Source organism: Sorex fumeus, unplaced genomic scaffold, assembly GCF_029834395.1.
Source record: "Sorex fumeus unplaced genomic scaffold, SorFum_2.1 ptg000044l, whole genome shotgun sequence".
Classification (NCBI taxonomy): domain Eukaryota; kingdom Metazoa; phylum Chordata; class Mammalia; order Eulipotyphla; family Soricidae; genus Sorex; species Sorex fumeus.
The window spans coordinates 37396121-37415729 of record NW_026606101.1 but is presented as its reverse complement, the minus strand read 5'-3'; the positions used below and the strand labels follow the sequence as shown (position 1 = coordinate 37415729).

General features: G+C 40.7%; 1 protein-coding gene across 1 annotated transcript in view; it reads left to right on the top strand.

Annotated features, from left to right (window-relative positions):
• The first annotated feature begins 1264 nt into the window (after nt 1-1264).
• DZANK1 (double zinc ribbon and ankyrin repeat domains 1) overlaps nt 1265-19609 on the top strand; it is a 99887-nt gene continuing 81542 nt past the window's right edge. The window contains exons 1-2 of the mRNA XM_056121720.1: nt 1265-1377; nt 4902-5055. Of these exons, the coding sequence (XP_055977695.1) occupies nt 1269-1377; nt 4902-5055 (263 nt within the window). The 5' untranslated portion in view covers nt 1265-1268. The remainder of the gene's footprint in view (nt 1378-4901; nt 5056-19609) is intronic.

Here is a 19609-nt window from a genome sequence, read left to right as displayed (position 1 = left end):
TCTGTGCGTGAAGAACCGCGGCGGTGAGAGGGGCTCGTTCGGGAAGTGGGGTCGCGGGGAGCAGAGAGGCAGGCGGACCCCTCACTCTCGGGGGCCGGGACGGAGCCAGATTGGGTGACGGGTTCGGGCGGGGAGGGAGCTGGCGGGGGGCGCCGTGTGCAGCCTCCCTGGACGTTTGGGCTGTGTGTATCCATCTCCGAGTTTCCTTCAGCGCCTCGCATACCCGAGCAGACCGCCGACCCCCTTTACGATGATTCCTACTTCCAACTGACTTTTGTTTCAATGAAAATATAAGGGCTCCCCTCTCAACCCCGCCGTCCTTGTTCCTTAGTGGGTACTGCTCCCTTGAGCACTGCTCCGTCATGCCGAAGCCCCGCCTCCTGCCGGCACTTTCCAAGAGTCCAGTCCTTGCGTGTAGGCGCCTCAGTGTGGGAAGGCGGGTCCGCACAAGCAGGACCGCGAGGTGTTCGGGGAAGCCTCGTTAGAAACACACGCGCACACACAGAATAAAGTGTGTGTGGATAATAGAAACGAATAATAGCCTTAAATGTTCAGTCCACAAGTTGATAAATAAGATTGATGATTACGTCGATAAGTAAGCTAGCAAACTGTAAATAGAGTGAGGGTGCAAGAAGTATACCCTCAGGGCATGGAGAGATAGCACAGCGGGTAAGGCAGCAGGGCTGGGATCAAATCATTTGGGATGGTCTTTGAGTTGACATGTTGATTTAACATGTCCTCTGAAAGATTTCCATCCTCTGTTTCATTCATTTGTGTTCCTTATACATAACTGAGCTGTTGTAAATCACTGAAATACAGTAATACAGCTAAAATAATAGTTCATCTATGCAGTAACATTGTAGCACTGTAGCACTGTCCTCCCATTGTTCATAGATTTGCTGGAGCAGGCCCAGTAACCTCTCCATTGTGAGACTTGTTACTGTGTTTGGCATATCAAATACTTCTAGTGGATTCTTGCCAGGCTTTGCTGTGTGTGTGTGTGGGGGGGGGGGGCGGGAGGAGATACTCTAGGTAGGTTTCCGGGCTCTCCGGGAGGGGTGGAGGAATTGAACTCGGCTCGTGGCCAGGCCGGCGCCTGTAAGGCAAACAACCTACTGCTGTGCTATAAGGAGTATATTTAAAGTATTCTCTTTAGTTTGTACCAGTTTTACTATCCTTAAAGGAGGCTTTTCTATTGAGTTTTAGTGTTCAAGTGTAAGACCTCATTGTAATTAATTATCACCTATTTTTCATTGTAAGGAGGCAAAATGACAGCTGGTTCAGTGTGTGTCCCCCAGATCATACCATTGCGAGTGCCTCAGCCGGGAAAAGCCAACAATGAAATTAATAACAACACACTTTTGGAGATGAAGTCAGGTAAGAATCAGATGTCCTCGAAGTCATTTAACTTGTCCTGTGGTTCATATGGTTGTTGATTTAATTGCAGTTATAATCAGGACCTTTAATTTATAGTACTTTTCAAAATTTGAAAGTGTTGTACTTGGTGCTTTTAAAGATCTGTGTACTTAGACAAAATGGTCAGCACTGATCACAGTAAGACATCCTGGTGCTTCTCCAGACTTTCTCAGGATATTCACTATTTTAGTGGGAAAATATATTTGGTCTATGAACACCGACAGGTTGGAGATTAAATCTTGATTTTTGATAGCTCCTAATAATTATAAACATATTATTTAACCTTTCTGAGTCTTGGTTTTCTCACTGTTCAATTGTGATAGTAATATTTAATTGTTTTACCTTGCAGAACCATTGTGAGGATTAAATGAGTTAAGCTATAAGGTGTAGAAAGTCTGGAATGTAGTAAATCTTAATTATTATTATACCATGCAGAACCATTGTGAGGATTAAATGAGTTTACCTATAAGGTACAGGGAGTCTAGAATGTAATAAATCTTAATTATTGTTACTGAAATAGAGTAAATATATTTCTTGGTAATTCCATGAAAATACACACATATACACACATGTAATTAACATGAGGAAAAGGGGAAGTTTTATAGATAAAATATCTGAAAAATACTTGTAACAATCACTTTTGGATTGCATTGATACACTGTAACACTGTCCTCCCCCCCCCTCCCCCGTTGTTCATCGGTTTACTGGAGCTGGCCTCTCCATCATGAGACTTGTTGTTACTTATTTGACATATTGAATATGTCATGGGTAGCTTGCTAGGCTTTGCTGTGTGGGCGAGATACTCTTGGTAGCTTGCCGGGCTCTCCGAGAGGGGTGGAGGAATCGAACTGGGCTCGGCTTGGCCAGCTGCACGCAAGGCAAACACCCTACCGCTGTGCTATCACTCCAGCCCCACATTGATACATAATCAATAAATATATAGTTATATATTTAATAACTGACATGTTTAAAAACTGCTTGTGAAGTCAGAGCTGTGGCCTAACTGTAGAGCACTGCAAAAAAAAAAGTAAAGATTTTTTAATTTATGGTGTAACCCTTGTGCTTCCTAGACTGCAAATTCCAATCAATAGTATATTATAATTTTCTTTTATATTAGAGCTAATATATTTTTAGGTTGTCAAAATAAAATACAAATTTTATCACGTGTCTACAATGCTTAGAATATGTTGAACAATTTTGAACAAATGATGTCATGAATGATAGGGTATGCAATTTTTTTAATATTTACGATTAAAAAATCCCGCCCTCCCTCCTTTCCTTCCTTTCTTGTTTTTGACCTACATGTGCCTTTGTACTCACCAATCATTTCTAGTGGGTCTCAGGAGACTTTATATGGTGCTGGGGATCAAACTAAGTTTGATTGCTTGCACCCACTGCACTCTCACTCCAACCCTGAAAGCACATTTCTTTTGGGGGGAGGGTGGTTTGGGTCACACCTGACTACACTCGGAGCATATTGCTGACTCTGCTCAGGGGTCATTCCTGGTAGCGTTCAGGGACCATATTTGGTACTGGAGATCGAAGCTGGGTCTGTTGTACAAGGCAAGTGCCTTTCCCACTGTACTATCTCTTCAACCCTTAGAGGATACTTCTTTTTATTTTTGTTTTGTTTTTTAATTTACATGTTTTTTTTCCCCTTTATTTTATTTTATTTTTACGTTTTTTTTTTTTTAAGGCACTGTGCTTTACAAAATTATTTGTGATTGAGTTTTAGGTATACAATGTTCCAACAACAATCACATCACCAGTGCCAAGTTCACTCCACCAGTGTCCCCAGTTCCTTTCGACCCTCTCCCCCTCAAGGGAGAATTAAAACTACAGATATTTCCATTTTTGAAATATAGGAGATCAATAATAATAGAAATATTTATAACACTGTATAGATGAGTAGAAAGCCTAAAATGTTTTTCTGTAGATTGGTTAAAAATTGGTTTATTGGACCAGAGATATAGTACAGTAATGGTTCCCAAAGCTTCACCAGGAGTAATCTCTGGGCATAGGGCCAAAAATAAGTCCTGAACACTCCTGAGTATGACCCCAAATTAAACAAACAAAATTGGTTTATCTGCATAGAGAATATGATACAACCTTAACAAAGAATGAGGATATACATTTTTAATTTTATTTTAATGAATCACCGTGAGATACAGTTACAAACTTACAAACTTTTGTGATTACATTTCAGTCATACAATGTTAATGGGGATATTTTTTATGTACCAGTATACATTGTATCAGTATACCTATACCAAGATATGTTTGTTGTTCAATTAAAATAGGAAAGATGTGAAATCAAATATGGTATATGTGGTAAATTGGGGTGGGTCATATGTATATATGTGCTTATATTAAGTATTATGACTGCTGTGGGGCAACTTATTTCGAGTGGCAGGAAGATTTTTATTTTATTTATTTTAATTTGTTTTAGTTTTGGGGCCAAACCCAGTGGTGCTCAGGGCTTACTCCTGGCTCTGCACTTGGGGTGCCCAGGACCAGGTTGGCCGCTTGCAAGGCAAGCAAGCATCCTGACTGTTTTACTGTCTGACCCAAAGAGTATGAGGAGAAGTTTTAGTTATGTGTCTTCTTTTGACTTTCTGAGTCTTAAATTTTTTTTTAATACTTTTAATGTTTGCTACTAAGTTGTGGAACCACTTTCCAATCCAATAAAATATGACCAAAAAATTTCTTAGCAGTGCTCAAAAAATGAAAACTTCAACCTTTGCTTTTAAATTAGTGACATGGTCTTAGAATCAAGCTCTAGTCTGTTGTATCAGTGCTCATGTGGAGAGCCAAAATCACAATAGCAGAGCTATTGAACCAAGCAAACAGAAGGTAAACTGTCAGAAGACTTGGGCCACAGCTCAGGTTATTACAGGCTGCTCCTGGTTCTGTGCTCAGGACTCACTGCTTGTCATCCTTGGGGCACCATAAATGGTGCTGGAAATCAGACCAGGGTTTTCACTTGCAAGGCAACTGCCTTAACTCCTGTAATATCTTTCTGGTCTTTAACAAGTTTCTTGGCCTCTTTGGACTTTAGTTTCCCCACCTTTAAAATGGATATAAATAGGACCTATTTAGGGTTGTAGTGATGAAATCAGTTATTTTGTTTAAAGTACAGCACCTGGCATGGAGAACTAAATTGTTATCACTGCTTATAAGTACATAAATATGTTATATACATTTCTGTATATAATGTATATAAGCACATATGCGCCTATTGTAGCTTATAAGCATTTTTGTTCAGTACAGACTGGAGAGACAGGAATCAATGCTTTTCCTGCATGTGATTGATCCTGCTTCTATCCCTTGCATTGATCACGGTTTTTGAGCACCACAGGCTCCAAGCGAAGCTCAGGTTCGGCTAGGAGTGACCCAAAACAAAATCATTAAAAAACTGAGCTGTAGGCATTATTTGGGGACTTGTTACCTTGCTATTAACTACAATTTTACTCTATTTTTTCCCAGACACCCCAGATGTCAATATATACTATACCCTGGATGGCAGCAAACCTGAATTTCTAAAGAAAATTGGTTATGGTGAAAATAGTACATTTAAGTATACAAAGCCTATTACTCTACCGGATGGAAAAATACAAGTTAGAGCTATTGCAGTCTCTAAGTAAGTTAAGAACATTTTAATTAATTTATAATGTAATTATGTTGTTTTAGTGTGATTTAGTTCTATGAAGTCAGTGCTAGATTAGAACACTAACGAGAAATACTTATTTCAACAGACATATGTGACTTTTTGCTTGTTTGTTTTGGGGCAATAGCTGACTATGCCCAGGACTTACTCCTGGCTCTGCACTCAGGGATCACTCTTAATGGGGCTTGTGGGACCAAATGCAGTGCCAGGGATTGAACCCGGGTCAGCTATGCGCAAGACAAGAGCCCTACCCACTGTACTACTTATCTGGCCCTTGTATGTGACTTTTTTTTAAAATTTTTTTTTTCTTTTTTGGGTCACACCTGGAGGTGCACAAGGGTTACTCCTGGCTCTGCACTCAGGAGTTACTCCTGGCGGTGCTCAGGGGACCATATGGGATGCTGGGACTCGAACCCGAGTCGGCTACGTGCAAGGCAAACGCCCTACCCACTGTGCTATCTCTCCAGCCCCTGTATGTGACTTTTGTGTTTTATTAAGGTGTAGTACACAAGTCATCAGGTTACAACTCAGTAAAGTGCTACTATGTATATCTTATTTGTAATAGTTTAGGAAGTTAGTGTAAAAGCTTATGGTTTGATAACAGCCCCTCCACCACCACTACTAAAGTATCCTCAACCCTCAGCCACTGAGCCTATGTATCTTTCCGTCCTGGCTTTTCCTCCCTAGTAATTCTGTATATGTTAATGTAGTTTTAAGTTTGACTTCCCAATGGGATTATACAAAGGAAGAACATTTGTCAGACTTAGAACCTATAAAGAGAATCTGGCTCTAAAAAAAAAAGGTTTTAGTAAATAGTTCTTGTATTTTCCAGGGCACAGCCTACCTACTCTTGGTTCAAAATTTTGTTTATATTGATTTCATTGGCCTTCAAAACTTTTCATTTCCATTAATTGGATATTGACTACATTCTTTATTCTTTATGTTCCAGAAAATAACTTTTACACATTTTAAAATATAAAAGTATAACTTAATTTTAATTTTTGGAGAAAAAATGAGATTATGCGAGAGGAGTTATTTTGCATGGCAAGATGAATTTGGTCCCGTTGTTTGTATCATTTTTAAAAAATTTTTATTAGTGAAACACCATGAGGTACAGTTGTAGACTCACAAATTTTTGTGCTTGGGTTTCAATTATGCAATGATCAAATACCCATCCCTCCACCAGTGCTCGTTTTCCACCACCATGGATCCCAGTATCCCTCCCACCCTCCATCCCCCTCATCCCACCCTGCCTCTGTGGCAGGGCATTCCCTTTTGTTCTCTCTTTCCTTTTGGGTGTTGTGGTTTGCAAAAGAGGCATCGAGTGACAATCGTGTTTGGTCTATAGTCTACTTTCAGCGTGCTACTCCCATCCTGGGAATTGCAACGCTTTTTAAGCCAGTACTTGTCAGATCCCTGTACTTTTATACTTTAGAAAAAGACTCCAGGTTCCCCCTAGTGGCTGAGCTACCTCATCACGGCCTGTTACAAACTCTTAAAAAGAATATTTCACATTTGAGCTTTGACATTTGAAAATTATGAAACCGAATAAAAATAAAACAAAACAACACACATACAAATTATTATATCTTACTAAAGATTGTAATTTTCATCTTTTTCTTACTTGACGAACCACTTTTGTCAAACAAATAATCTTAATTATCATTAAAAATTAATAGGACTGAAGAGATGGTACAAAGGGTTTAGCTTGCACTCTGCCAACCCGGTTTAGATTCCCCTGGAGTCCCATATGGTGCCTTGAGCCAGTCAAGAGTAATTTCTGAGTGTAGAGCCAGGAATAACTCCTGAATTCCCCTGGTGTGGCCCCCAAACAGACAGATAAACACAATTAACAAACTTGACTGGAAAGAGGTTAGAGCTGGCAGGGTGTTTGTCTTGCATGTGGCTGACCAGATTCAGACAAACAAAAATTTAAAAAGGTTATCTAATACTATAAAGAGGTCTTTGATAAGCTGCAGGTAGTAGAAATATGCAGCAGTAATTAAGGACTAGTGTGTAGTTCAAGGAACTAATAAAGAGTCCAAGAGATTAGAAAAAATAAGGTAATTCTTGTGTCTTCCCCATTTTCCCACTAAATGTTTGTGGTGAAAATGTCAATTTAGTGTTTCAAGTTTGCTTAGCTTAGGGAAAGTATTTATTCACTCTCTTTATTTGCATTTTTCAGGACAAAAAATGAGTGCTGTGTACATTTTCAATAAAATAACTTTGGCGGGGGGAGTTAGAGCCTCACTCTCCTGTGCTCAGAGCTTACTCCTAGCTCTGCACTCAGGAATTATTCTGGGGGACTATAGGGGATGCTGGGAATCAAACCCTGGTCAGCCACATGTAAGGCAAGAGCCTTACTCACTGTACTATTGCTTCTGTCCACAGTAAAATAACTTTGTGGAAACTTGTATTACTTTAAGTCTTTTTTTTTAAGTAAAAGTACTTAATTTCTTTAAAACTTCAAGAGACTTAAGACTGTTAACAACTAAAGGTCTTTAAAATCTTTATTTTTCAGTAATATACCTGTTTTATTTAAAGCATTTCAAAACATTTAATACTAGAACCCGATGATATATTGCTCATATCATTTGTCACAAAAAGTGATGACATCTTAGAGGTAGCACACTCACTGTGAGATTTGGTGGTTGCCATGGCAACTATAATATTTTACTGAACAGAAGAATAAATAACTACACATATTCTTTGCAATTTATTAAGCTTGTAATGTACAGTACAATTCTTTAATTGTACTTGATTTAATGTACAATAATGTACCTGTTTATTCCTTTTTAAAATTTAGATTCTTAATATTGAAATATAAATATACCCATTTTCATTCATTTTTATTCTTTGTAGTTATTCTAAAGCATTAGAGAAAAAGTAGGTTTCTAAGACATTATCATCTTCAGAGGAAAAATAGTGAATTTTGAAGTTTTGAATGAAAAGGGAAAACTTTTATGATATTACTGGTGAAAGTAATTAATATCTAATATTACATGAGATCGTTTTAACCACTCTCTAGAAATATACTGAAATGAAACTAGAGAACCATGGCCAGAGGTGGCAAAGCAGAACTGGGTGCCAGGTATCAGCTATGCACAAGATGCTTCAGTACGCAGGGCCAGCAGAATCATCCTCCTGTCCAGCCCAGGCCCCCAGGGCCACTAGGATGTCTTTGTTTGAAAAAGATCAGTTGAGGGCAGGACTGGTTTCTTTCTATTTCATATAAGTGTGCCAAAGGTACTGATGTCTAGCTGTTCCCTGATGTAAGCTTTCGATATGGTTTGCTTCTGAAGAATTAGGTCTAAGGGAATTGAAAACAAAAATGGACTGAAGGCATGCCAGCATCAGCCTTGCCTCCATGGTCTAATCAGTTAATTTTTTTACCTGATAGTTTTTGTTGTTTCCAAATTTGCAAGGAGCATTGCTTTTATAACAAATAACACTAGTATTCATAATCATCACATAACAATGCTTCTCCACTTTGGGGTTTTTTTTTTTTTTTTGGCACTTTGGGTCACACCTGGCGATGGGATGCTGGGAATCAAACCCAGGTTGGCCGTGTGCAAGGCAAACGCCGTACCCGCTGTGCTATTGCTCCAGCCCCATCCACTTTGGGGTTCTTTTGGGGGTGCATATCTAATGGTTCTCAGAGGCCACTTTCAGTTCCATGCTCTGGGGTCACTCTCGGCTGTGTGCAAGAACCATGTGGGGCTGGGGATTTAACTCAGGTCAGGCCTTCTGCATGCAAAGTATGTGCAGTGGCCTAGTGAGTGCTCTCTCCAGCCCTCAACTTTGGTTTGAATCAGTTAATACTCATAACAAACTCCTCTCAACTTTAGTGTCTTTTTGTTGTTTTTGTTTGTTTCGGGGCCACACCCAATGATGCTCAGGTGTCACTCCTGGCTCTACACTCAGGAATCACTTCTGATGGTATTCAGGAGGCCATATGGGATGCCAGGGATTGAACCCAAGTTGTCTGCATGAAAGGCATATGCCCCATCTTCTCTGCTATTGCTCTGGTCCTCAACTTCATTGTCTTAAGAGATAGGTTACTTTACTTGCTCATTACTCTCTAGGTGAGCATCTTGGGGTGCATTCACAGGGGCAGTTCTGGTTTTGTCTGAGTCGCTGATGTGGCTTTAGCTGTTAGTTGATTGATGTAAGAAAACCTAACTCATTTCTGGTGGCTGTGAGGGCTGTTGACTGAGCCATAGGTCTTCAGCAAATGACCGAGTTTTCTCACACGGTGTCTCATTTCCACCAGTAGCAAAAGAGGAGGAGAGACCTAACACTCAGTTATTTTTCTCATCTCTGTCTGTATCGTTTGTTAACATTTCACTGAGCAAGACAAGTCACATGCTTATACCCCTAGTCCATATGAGAGAGTGTCTCCAAGGGCACGGACTCGAGAGTGGATTCAGGGAGATCTGGTGCATGGAGAACCGTATTTGCAGCAATCTACCAGAGATGCACATGACCGTCTCCCTGGGAACTTGGCAGAATCTGTAATTTCCCTGCCAAGTCACACAAGTCACAACAAAATAGCTGTATCTTGGGGTGGTGAGGCATCTGTGATTTTTAGGTTTTCAGATGATTCCAGTGTGCAGCCCATAGTGAAAGGTGATATCAGTGAATGGGGAAATGTTTCAGGTCAGAGAACTTTAATCAACTAAACTCTTGGAATACATTTTATTGGTGTAATATCTCAGTACTAAAGGAAAGGAATAAGAGAGCTGTTATGTAAATATGCTCTTATGTGTCCATTTGCATGTCCAAACATTTCACATTAGAGTATAATTTGGAATGCCAGTGGGAAAAAGGAGGACAGGAACTCAAGAACATATCAGCTAGGGGCTTGTCAAGATCTTGGAGGTGCTTAGGAGGCCTGTGGGCTACTCTAGGTGGTTCTGGTATGATGCTGGGGGTTGTATCAGTTGGTGTAGCAGTGCTAGGGGTCACCAGGGTCATAACCAGCAGTGCTTGGAGACCATCAGGTACCCTGGGGGCTCAAACTTGGCATCTCCACGTACCAGAATATTTTCCATCCCTTTGAGCTATTATCTCCAGGCCTATCACATGTCAAATGTTGATGGTAAAATAAATTTCTTGATTTACTATCATAAATCTTTATTTGGGTACCTCTTTAATAACCTATAGACTGGGCTCATTAAAACTTTCTTAGGAGGGAAGTAAAGGACTTGTACAAAGAAAACTACAAAACGCTACTTCAGGAAATAAAAGAGGACATGGGGAAATGGAAAGATATCCCCTGCTCATGGGTCAGAAGACATAACATTGTCAAAATGGCAATACTACTGAAAGCATTGTATAAATTCAATGCAATCCCTATAAGGATACCCATGACATTCTTCAAAGAAATGGAGCAAACACTCCTGAAATTTATATGGAACAATAAGCCCCCACGAATAGCTAAAGCAATTCTTGGGAAAAAGAAAATGGGAGGAATCAACCTCCCTAACTTCAAACTCTACTACAAAGCAGTAATAATTAAAACAGCATAGTACTGGAACAAAGGCAGAACTGCAGACCAGTGGAACAGGGTTGAATACACTGACATCTCCCCTCAATCATATGATCATCTAATCTTTGATAAAGGTGCAAGAAATGTGAAGTGGAGTAAGGAAAGCCTCTTTAACAAATTGTGCTGGCATCACTAGACGGCTACATGCAAAAAGCTCAGAACTCTGCCTAACACCATGTACAAAAGTAAGATCAAAATGGATTAAAGACCTCAACATCAGACCAGAAACCATAAGGGACATTGAAGACAAAGTTGGCAAAACCCTCCATGACATTGAAGCTAATGGTATCTTCAAAGATGCCACGCCACTGGCCAAGCAAGTGAAAACAGAGATAGATAAATGGGACTATTTTAAACTAAGAAGCTTCTGCACCTCAAAAGAAACAGTGACCAAAATAGAAAGACAGTCTACAGAATGGGAAAGGATATTCGCCGAATACACATCTGACAAGGGGTTGATATCAAGGATATACAAATTACTAGTTGAACTCCACAAGAAGAAAACATCCAACCCCATCCAAAAATGGGACAATGAAATGAACAGAAACTTTCTCAAAGAAGAAATCTGAATGGCAAGAAAGCACATGAGAAAATGCTCTACATCATTAATCATCAGGGAGATGCAGATCAAAACCAGAATGAGATACCATCTCACACCTCAGAGACTGGCCCACATTCAAAAGAACAAAAGAAACCGATGCTGGCACGGATGTGGCGAGAAAGGGACACTCCTTCACTGTTGGTGGGAATGCCGACTGATTCAGCCCTTTTGGAAAACACTATGGACGATTCTCAAAAAATTAGAAATTGAGCTCCCATTTGACCCAGCAATACCACTCCTGGGAATATATCCCAGAGAGGCAAAAATGTATAGTCGAAGTGACATCTGCACTTGTTTGTTCATTGCAGCACTCTACAATAGCCAGAAACTGGAAGAAACCTGAATGCCCAAGAACAGATGACTGGTTAAAGAAACTTTGGTACATCTACACAATGGAGTACTATGTAGCTGTTAGAAGAGATGAAGTCATGAAATTTACATACAAGTGGTACAACATGGAAAGTATCATGCTAAGCGAAATGAGTCAGAAAGAAAGGGATAGACATAGAAAGATTGCATTCATCTGGGGGATATAAAGTAACAAAATATGAGACTAATACCCAAGAATAGCTGAGATCAACACCAGGAGGATTACTCCATAGCTTAGAGGCCAGCCGGGCATTCTAGGGAAAAGGGCAGCTCAGATAGAGAAGGGAGCACCAAATAAAGGGTGTTTGGAGGATCCTCCCAGGAGGGGAGATGCATGTTGAAAGTAGACTATGGACTGAACATGTTTGCCACTCATTGCCTCTTTTGCAGACCACAACACCCAAAAGGAGAGAGAACCAAAGGGAATGCCCTGCCACAGAGGCAGGGTGGAATGGGGGGGGTGGGGGTGGGAGGGATATTATCCATGGTGGTGGAAAATGGGCACTGGTGGAGGGATGGGTATTTGATCATTGCATAATCGAAACCCAAGCACAAAAAATTGTAAATCTACAACTGTACCTCATGGTGTTTCACTAATAAAAAATTTTTTTCTTAGGAGAAAGGCATCTCAAACATAAAGGTTTAAAAAGCACTGTTTTAGCCTAAAGTCTATAAACTTTCCAGTCTTCCTGGCTTCTTTATTTACTATCATTTTATTATTAGTTTGGGGCCAAACCCAGAGGTGCTCAGGGCTTGCTCCTAGCTCTGTGCTAAGGGACCACTCCTGGCAGAATGCATTGCCAGTGCCTTAAGCCTTGGACTATTTTATGGGTTCCTGATTGGCTTCTTTAAAAGTATCCTTTGTGGTAAGGAACTTCACCTCTCGTGTATCATCATTTTGTGATACATTGTGGTGGAAATAAACTTCCAAAGAGTCTTTCTCTTCTTTGTCAGCGACTTTATTTTATGGTCCAGATAAATCAAGTAGGCTGAGATAAAGAGTGCTTTGAACTGAAAGTAGAGCTCTGGATAATCAAAGTTGCATAACAGAATAATTTCCTTCCATAGATGCAGGAGGGACTCCCTTGTTTTATAATAATGGTTGATGAAACAAAATGTTTTTTGACAAATTAGCAGGGCATTTCATGGACCTCATTCTGTAGTTCCTTAGAATATAAATTTGCTCTTTAAAAATTTTGGGTTTTTTTTTGTTTGAAGAAGTAATGTAACAGGTATCAGGGCTTCGGTTATCCCAGTGATATGAGTGAGGGGTACAGCCATTAAACACGGATGCAACATAACTGAAAACTTAAAATCTAAGCGGCAACCACTGGAACTTTGTAATGTGCCTGTCAAGTTGACAAGTGGGGGTTGGGATGGGGAGGGAATCTGGGAACACTGGTGGAGGAAAGTTAACACTGGTGGAGGGATTAGTGTTGAATTATTGTATGCCTAAAATTCGACTATCAGTAACTTTGTAAACCATAGCTTTTTTATGTAGTTTTTTAAATTAATTTTTATTAGTGAAACACCATGAGGTACAGTTGTAGACTTACAAATTTTTGTGCTTGAGTTCCAGTTATATAATGATCGAACACCCATACCTCCACCAGTGCCCATTCTCCACCACCAATGTTCCCAGTATCCCTCTCACCCTCCACTCCCCCCATCCCACCCTGCCTCTGTGGCAGGGCATTCCCTTTTGTTCTCTCTCTCCTTTTGAGTTCTGTGGTTTGCAACAGAGGCATTGAGTGGCAATCATGTTCGGTCCACAGTCCACTCTCAGCATGGATCTCCCATCCTGGGAGGATCCTCCCAACACCCTTTATTTGGTGCTCCCTTCTCTATCTGAGCTGCCTTTCCCCCTAGCGTGTGCAGCTGGCCTCCAAGCCATGGAGTAAACCTCCTGGTACTTATCTCGTCTATTCTTGGGTAAACCATGGCTTTAAAAAATTTTTTTAAAAATTTTGTTTGTATGGAGAAAAGATGTAGATGGCACCTCCATAGGCAGCAAGAAAGGCAAAGGTCACTGCTGTGGGGTAGAGCCTGGCGGAGTGGGGAGATGATCCAGTTCGCTGGTCAGGCCTCAGTCACTGACTATTGCTCACTCTGTGTGATCATTATTAATGTATGTGACCTTCTGAGTCTCCATTTCATTTTTTTGTTTAGTAGGATTAATCAACTGATTTGGCAGCCCCTGTGAAGGTTAGAGGTAATCCATTTAATATTCTCTTGGCAGTAAGCACACTGTAGCTGTTATACTTGTTTTTATTAAAATTCTTAGCCAAAGGCTGCAAGTTGCTGCATGTGACCTAATTCAGAGGCTTGACTCCTATTTAAAAAGTTTATGCCTGGGTGCACACAAGCGGTATTTGCTCAACCCCTTCATGTTTCTCAGCCAGAGGTTTTCAGCTTGGCAGGATTTGGCCTTCCAGGGACATTTGGTAATGTCTGGAATTTTAAAAAAATTTCTTCTGGGGCTGGAGCAATAGCACAGCGGGTAGGGCATTTGCCTTGCATGCAACCAACCTGGGTTAGATTCCCAGCATATTATATGGTCCCCCGAGCACCACCAGGAGTGATTCCTGAGTGCAAAACCAGGAGTAACCCCTGAGCATCGCCGGGTGTGACCCAAAAAGAAAAAAAAAAAAAGAAAAGTTCTTTGGGTACTTGATCATTGTATAACTGAAACCCAAGCACAAAATTTTGTAAGTCTATAACTGTACCTCATGGTGTTTCACTAATTAAAAAAAAATTTCTTCAACTGGGAATGGGAATGTGTTAGTGGCATGTAGAGAGTAGAGTCTAGGAATGTGGTGAACCTTTTACAAAGCTCAGTATAACCTCCTGTATCAAAGGATTATCTACCTCAAAATTTCATTAGTTTTTAATAGATTGAGAAAATAAGACTTTGTTGTAGAATTCATACAGATTGAGTTTTGTAACTCCCCTATAATCACATAAATAATTCTGGTGTTTTATTTTATTTTATTTTGGATTTTGTGTCACACCTGGCTGTGCTCAAGGCTTACTCTTGGTGGGACTTGGAGGACTGTTTGTCATGCTGGAGATCAAGTCCAGGTTGCAAAGCAAGTGCTTTGCCTGCTTCACACTCTCTGACCATTCTGGGCTTTTATCTAAAGGATGACGATCTTTGTGGGTATATAAATACATATAATTAAAAAATGTTAGGTACACCTTATATGGGTATTCCTAAAGATACCTAAGCGAGGTGTTTGATTCTAACCCTAGCAAATATCTGTGTGTTCAAATGAAATTTGGGTGTGAGTGAGACTTCTGGCTCCCTCCTCCAATATAATCCTTTTTGGGGAATCTTCATGCTTAGCAGGTAGATTCATAGCTGATGTCTGGTCTCAGGAGAGAAAGAGAATGTGTGTGGGTGAAATCCCTGGCTGATATAAAGGGAGGGGCCTACTGTTACAGGGTGATGACTGGACCTTACAGGGCAGAAAAGTGAAGCAGACTTATAAGCAGTTTGATGGCTGGACCGTAAGATCACACTCAAGGAACCAAAGATTGAAACCATCCCTGAATTGGAGATGGTTATGTCCGTGAAGTGTGCTGACAAGGGGACAGATTTGGGACTGAATGGGAAGCATGACTCAAGAGAGTAGTTCATCTGAAAAAGATCTCCATCTTTGGGTCTAGGTTTATGCATCTGTCACTTAGGGCTTGTTACGAAAAACAAAGCAGAACATTTCTTCTGTAAGGGTGAGCCTCCCTAAGTCACTCCTACATAAGTGAGGATTCACTGGTCAATCATGGAACGCCAAGCTGGGTTTTTTTTTTTTTGGTTTTGGGTCACACCCAGCAATGCAAAGGGCTTACTCCTGGCTCGTGCACTCAGGAATTACTCCTGGCAGTGCTTGGGGGACCCTATGGGATGCTGGGAATCGAACCTGGGTTGACCATGTGCAAGGCAAATGCCCTACCTGCTGTGCTATTGCTCCAGCCACCACGAAGCTTATTTTTAATTTTTCTTGTTCGGTTTTTGTTTTTTGGGGGTCACATCTGCTCTGTACTCAGGGTGCATTCCTAGTGTGCTTGGAGGTCCATATGGGTACCAGAGATTGAGCCCATGCAAGGCCGTACCTGCTATTATTCTGGCCCCAAGCTTATTTTCTACCGGAAAATAGTGGCTGTTTTGATGGGGGAAAAAAGTTGAGGGGAGCTTGGGTCATACTTGGAAGTGCTTGGGGCTTACTCTTAGCTTGGTGCTAAGGGATCACTCCTGGTTGTACTTTGGGGACCATGTGTGGTTCCTGCTCTATTTCTCATTGAAAGATCCAATGGGGTTGGCTGCATGTAAGACTAGCACTTCACCTTCTATATTCTCTCTCAGGTCCAGATGAATTAATATTTGTGAAAAATTTCTCTTATAAAAATGTTGCTGTCATCTGTCTCTACACAGCTTTGCAATGTTCTATCTCACAGTGATTCAATAAAATTAAAAAGTGATATTAAAAAAATAAGTCTACTTATTAAAAAAATAAAGTAAATCTGCTTACTTAAGGTAAAAAATATAGCTGTAAACTTTTGTTTTTGTTTTCTTTGGGGCTACCCCAGCAATGCTCAGCAGTTTTTTTCTGGCTCTTTATTTAGGAATTACTCCTGGTGGTGCCTGGGAGACCACATGGGATGCTGAGATTGAATACAGGTTCGCCATGTGCAGGGCAAGCACCCTTCCCACTGTACTATCTCTCCAACCCCTATAGTTGAAAGCTTCTATATAGTTTAATGTTAAACATTTCTCAGGGACTGGGGAGATATTACAGTGGGTAGGTGCTTGCCTTGCACACAGTGGACCCTGATATGATCTTGGCACCACTTATGGTCCCCTGAGCCCTGCCAGGAGTTATTCCTGAGCACAGAACCAAGAGTAAGCCTTGAGCACCTCAGTGTGTCCCCCCTGCACCCAAAATTCTTAACTCTTTTTGATCTTTATTTCATTTATTAGTTTTTTTTGTTCTTTGTTTTTTTCTTTTGGGGTCACACCCAGCAATACACAGGCATTACTCCTGGCTCATGCACTCAGGAATTATTCCTGGCAGTGCTCAGGGGACCATATGGGATACTGGATATAGAACCCGGGTCGGCCGCGTGCAAGGCAAACTCCCTACCTGTTGTGTTATTGCTCTAGCCCCCTCATTTATTAATATTTAATCAGAGGATTTAAGGCTTTGCGGGGATATTTATGTATTTAAGAATGGGTGCAAGGACATTTTTTGTGCCAAAGGCTATTTGGGTATTTATCACATCCTATGTGGGTTATACAGTGCAAGCTGGGCCACAGACAGCCAATGAGAAGTGTACATAGCTGTCTTGTTTTGTACCAAGGAAAGATCACGTGATTTCAGAGACTTTATATGGCCTGCGAACTGGGCATTCCCCACTCCTGACTTAAAGGTTCAACAATTTTAAGAAATAAAAAGCAAGTCAAGGGCTGGAGAGACAGTACAGTGGATTAGGCATTCTCCTTGCACATGTGTGACATGGGTTTGATCCCCGGCACTACATACGGTTTCCGGAACCCTACACAAGAGTCATCCCTGAGTGCAGAGCCAGGAGTAAGTCCTGTGTACTGCTGGTGTCACCAAAAAACAAAAACTAAAAAACTAAAAAACAACAACAAAAAGAAAACCCCCAAGTATGTAAAAGACCTAAGAGATTGAAAAAGAAAATGCTAGTGAAACACATAAAATGTGTCAGAATCATTATGGGAATTGATAAGAGCAAAGCAGACTTAGAATATGTAAGAAAGAAGATAGTTGGAAAGGTCAAATGTATTGCTAAGTATTCGGACATATCAAACAGAATCACCTGGATGGTTTAGGGGGTGGAGTTATAAAATAAATATCCCAAGTACAATTATGATGATGTGGCAGGGTTTGCTGCTTGCCCCCCACGATCTCTATTTACTTTTCTATAATAATAGAATTAGTTGTTCGAAGTGAGCTACAGAGAGAGAAAGGTATTATTTATCTGGTCCTTGCACCTAACGAAAGCCATGTTACCAGGTGGTGACCAGTGGGATGTGTGTGAAGTGATGTGTATAACTTCTGTTCTTGAGAAAGAGGTGGGTGGTGTTTCCAGCTGGCTGGTGCATTCCAGCTGGAATGTGGAAGTGTGACTGTTCGCCTTGTTGGATTAGGAGGGTAAGTGCAATGTCCAAGGGAGTGGTGGAATACTAAGGGTGGAACCTGATACCATGCCCGTGTTATCATGGCACCTCTGTACCAGCTCTGGACTGATTGCACTCCACTGCTTATTTTGTGGACAGGTCTCTATCATTTTAGGTTTGTATTGAAACAACCAGAGCTGTATCCTAATGCACAAGGGACACATCTCAAATAAATATCTATAAATACCTATGAAGAACATCATTAGGAGCACAGGTGATCCAAAAAGGCTATCATAACTTTCAGTATTGATATTGCAAACCACAATGTCCAAAAGGAGAGGGGGTGGGGAGAGAGAGAAAAGAAGAGCACCTGCCATAGAGGCAGGCAGGGGGTTGGGGGTTTGGGATGATGGGAGGAAACCTGGGGACACTGGTGCTGGGAATTGTACATGGTAGAGGGATGAGTGTTGGAATACTTACGACTGAAACCCAATCATGAACAGCTTCGCAATGGTCTGTCTCACAATGATTCAATAAAAAAGTTAAAGAAAAAAGAGACTATTGAGTGTTGGTGGGTTTATGAAGGAACTGAAAGCCTCAGATGATGCTGAATTGGGGGGAGGCAAAACAGAGCAGCTATAATTTAGTAGTTTCTAAAAAGTTAAGCACTCATTGTATGGCCCACCAATTCCTCTTTTAGATATTTATCCAAGAGGAATAAAGACATATCCACACAAAGACTTGTGTCTTTGTGGATGCTCATAGAATTACTCATAATCGCCCCAAACTGGAAATATTTCAAATGATCATCAGCCGGGGAATGTATGAACAAATTTCAGTATGGCTATAAAATGGAATATTACACAACAATAAAGATGAATGAGCTACTGATAAATATAACTACGTGAATAGTAATAAGTAAAAGAAACCAGGCATGTTGGACTACATTTATACAATTATATTTATTTTAAATTCCTGGTAAGAACAAACCTACAGTAACAGCAATCAGACTGGAATTTTCCTGGGGTGTTGGATGTATTAGGAAAAAGTGACTAAAGATGCAAATGATCTTTTTTATAGTGGCCACACTTGACAGTACTTGGAGCCACAGAACTATGCTTAGGCCTGTGGTCCTTGGACCATTAGGGCCATCACCAGTGTCTTGGAGGGCCATGGAGGCCAAACCAGAGCTCCACAGTGTGGTGCTGAGGGTGGAACGCAGGGCCTTGCTTTTGCTAGGCATGTATTCTGCTACTGGAGCTCTCTCACATGCCCTCATGGTCAGGGGTGGGGGGATTGGTGGGGTGGAGACAAGTATTCTGCAGCTGAATTGTGACTGTATACAGTTATACATATTTACTAAATCTTGTCAAACTTTTCTAAAAATTGGTGAATTTTGTATCACATAAATAATACCTCCATCAAGTTGTTTAGAAAAGCAGAATATAAATGAGGATAAAACCACCACACATTTTGAGTTGGAGCACCTCTGCATTGCTTTCTTATGGAACCTATATTACATCATTGGGGAGCAAGGTTAAGAGAATAAATTGAAAACATATCGATATTTGAGAAGTATCAGTTAAAATGATCATAACAGCACATAGTATACTACCTATAGTTGGAGTAAGGAAAGCTTGAGCCTTTATTTTGGAATTGCTTGTGGCTATGATTAGATGCCTTTATAATCACTGGAGTAGCACTGTAGCACTGTCCTCCCGTTGTTCATCAATTTGCTGAAGCAGGCCCAGTAACGTCTCCATTGTGAGACTTGTTACTGTGTTTGGCATATCGAATACGTCATGGGTAGCTTGCCAGGCTTTGCCGTGCATGCGAGATACTCAGTAGCTCACTGGGCACTCTG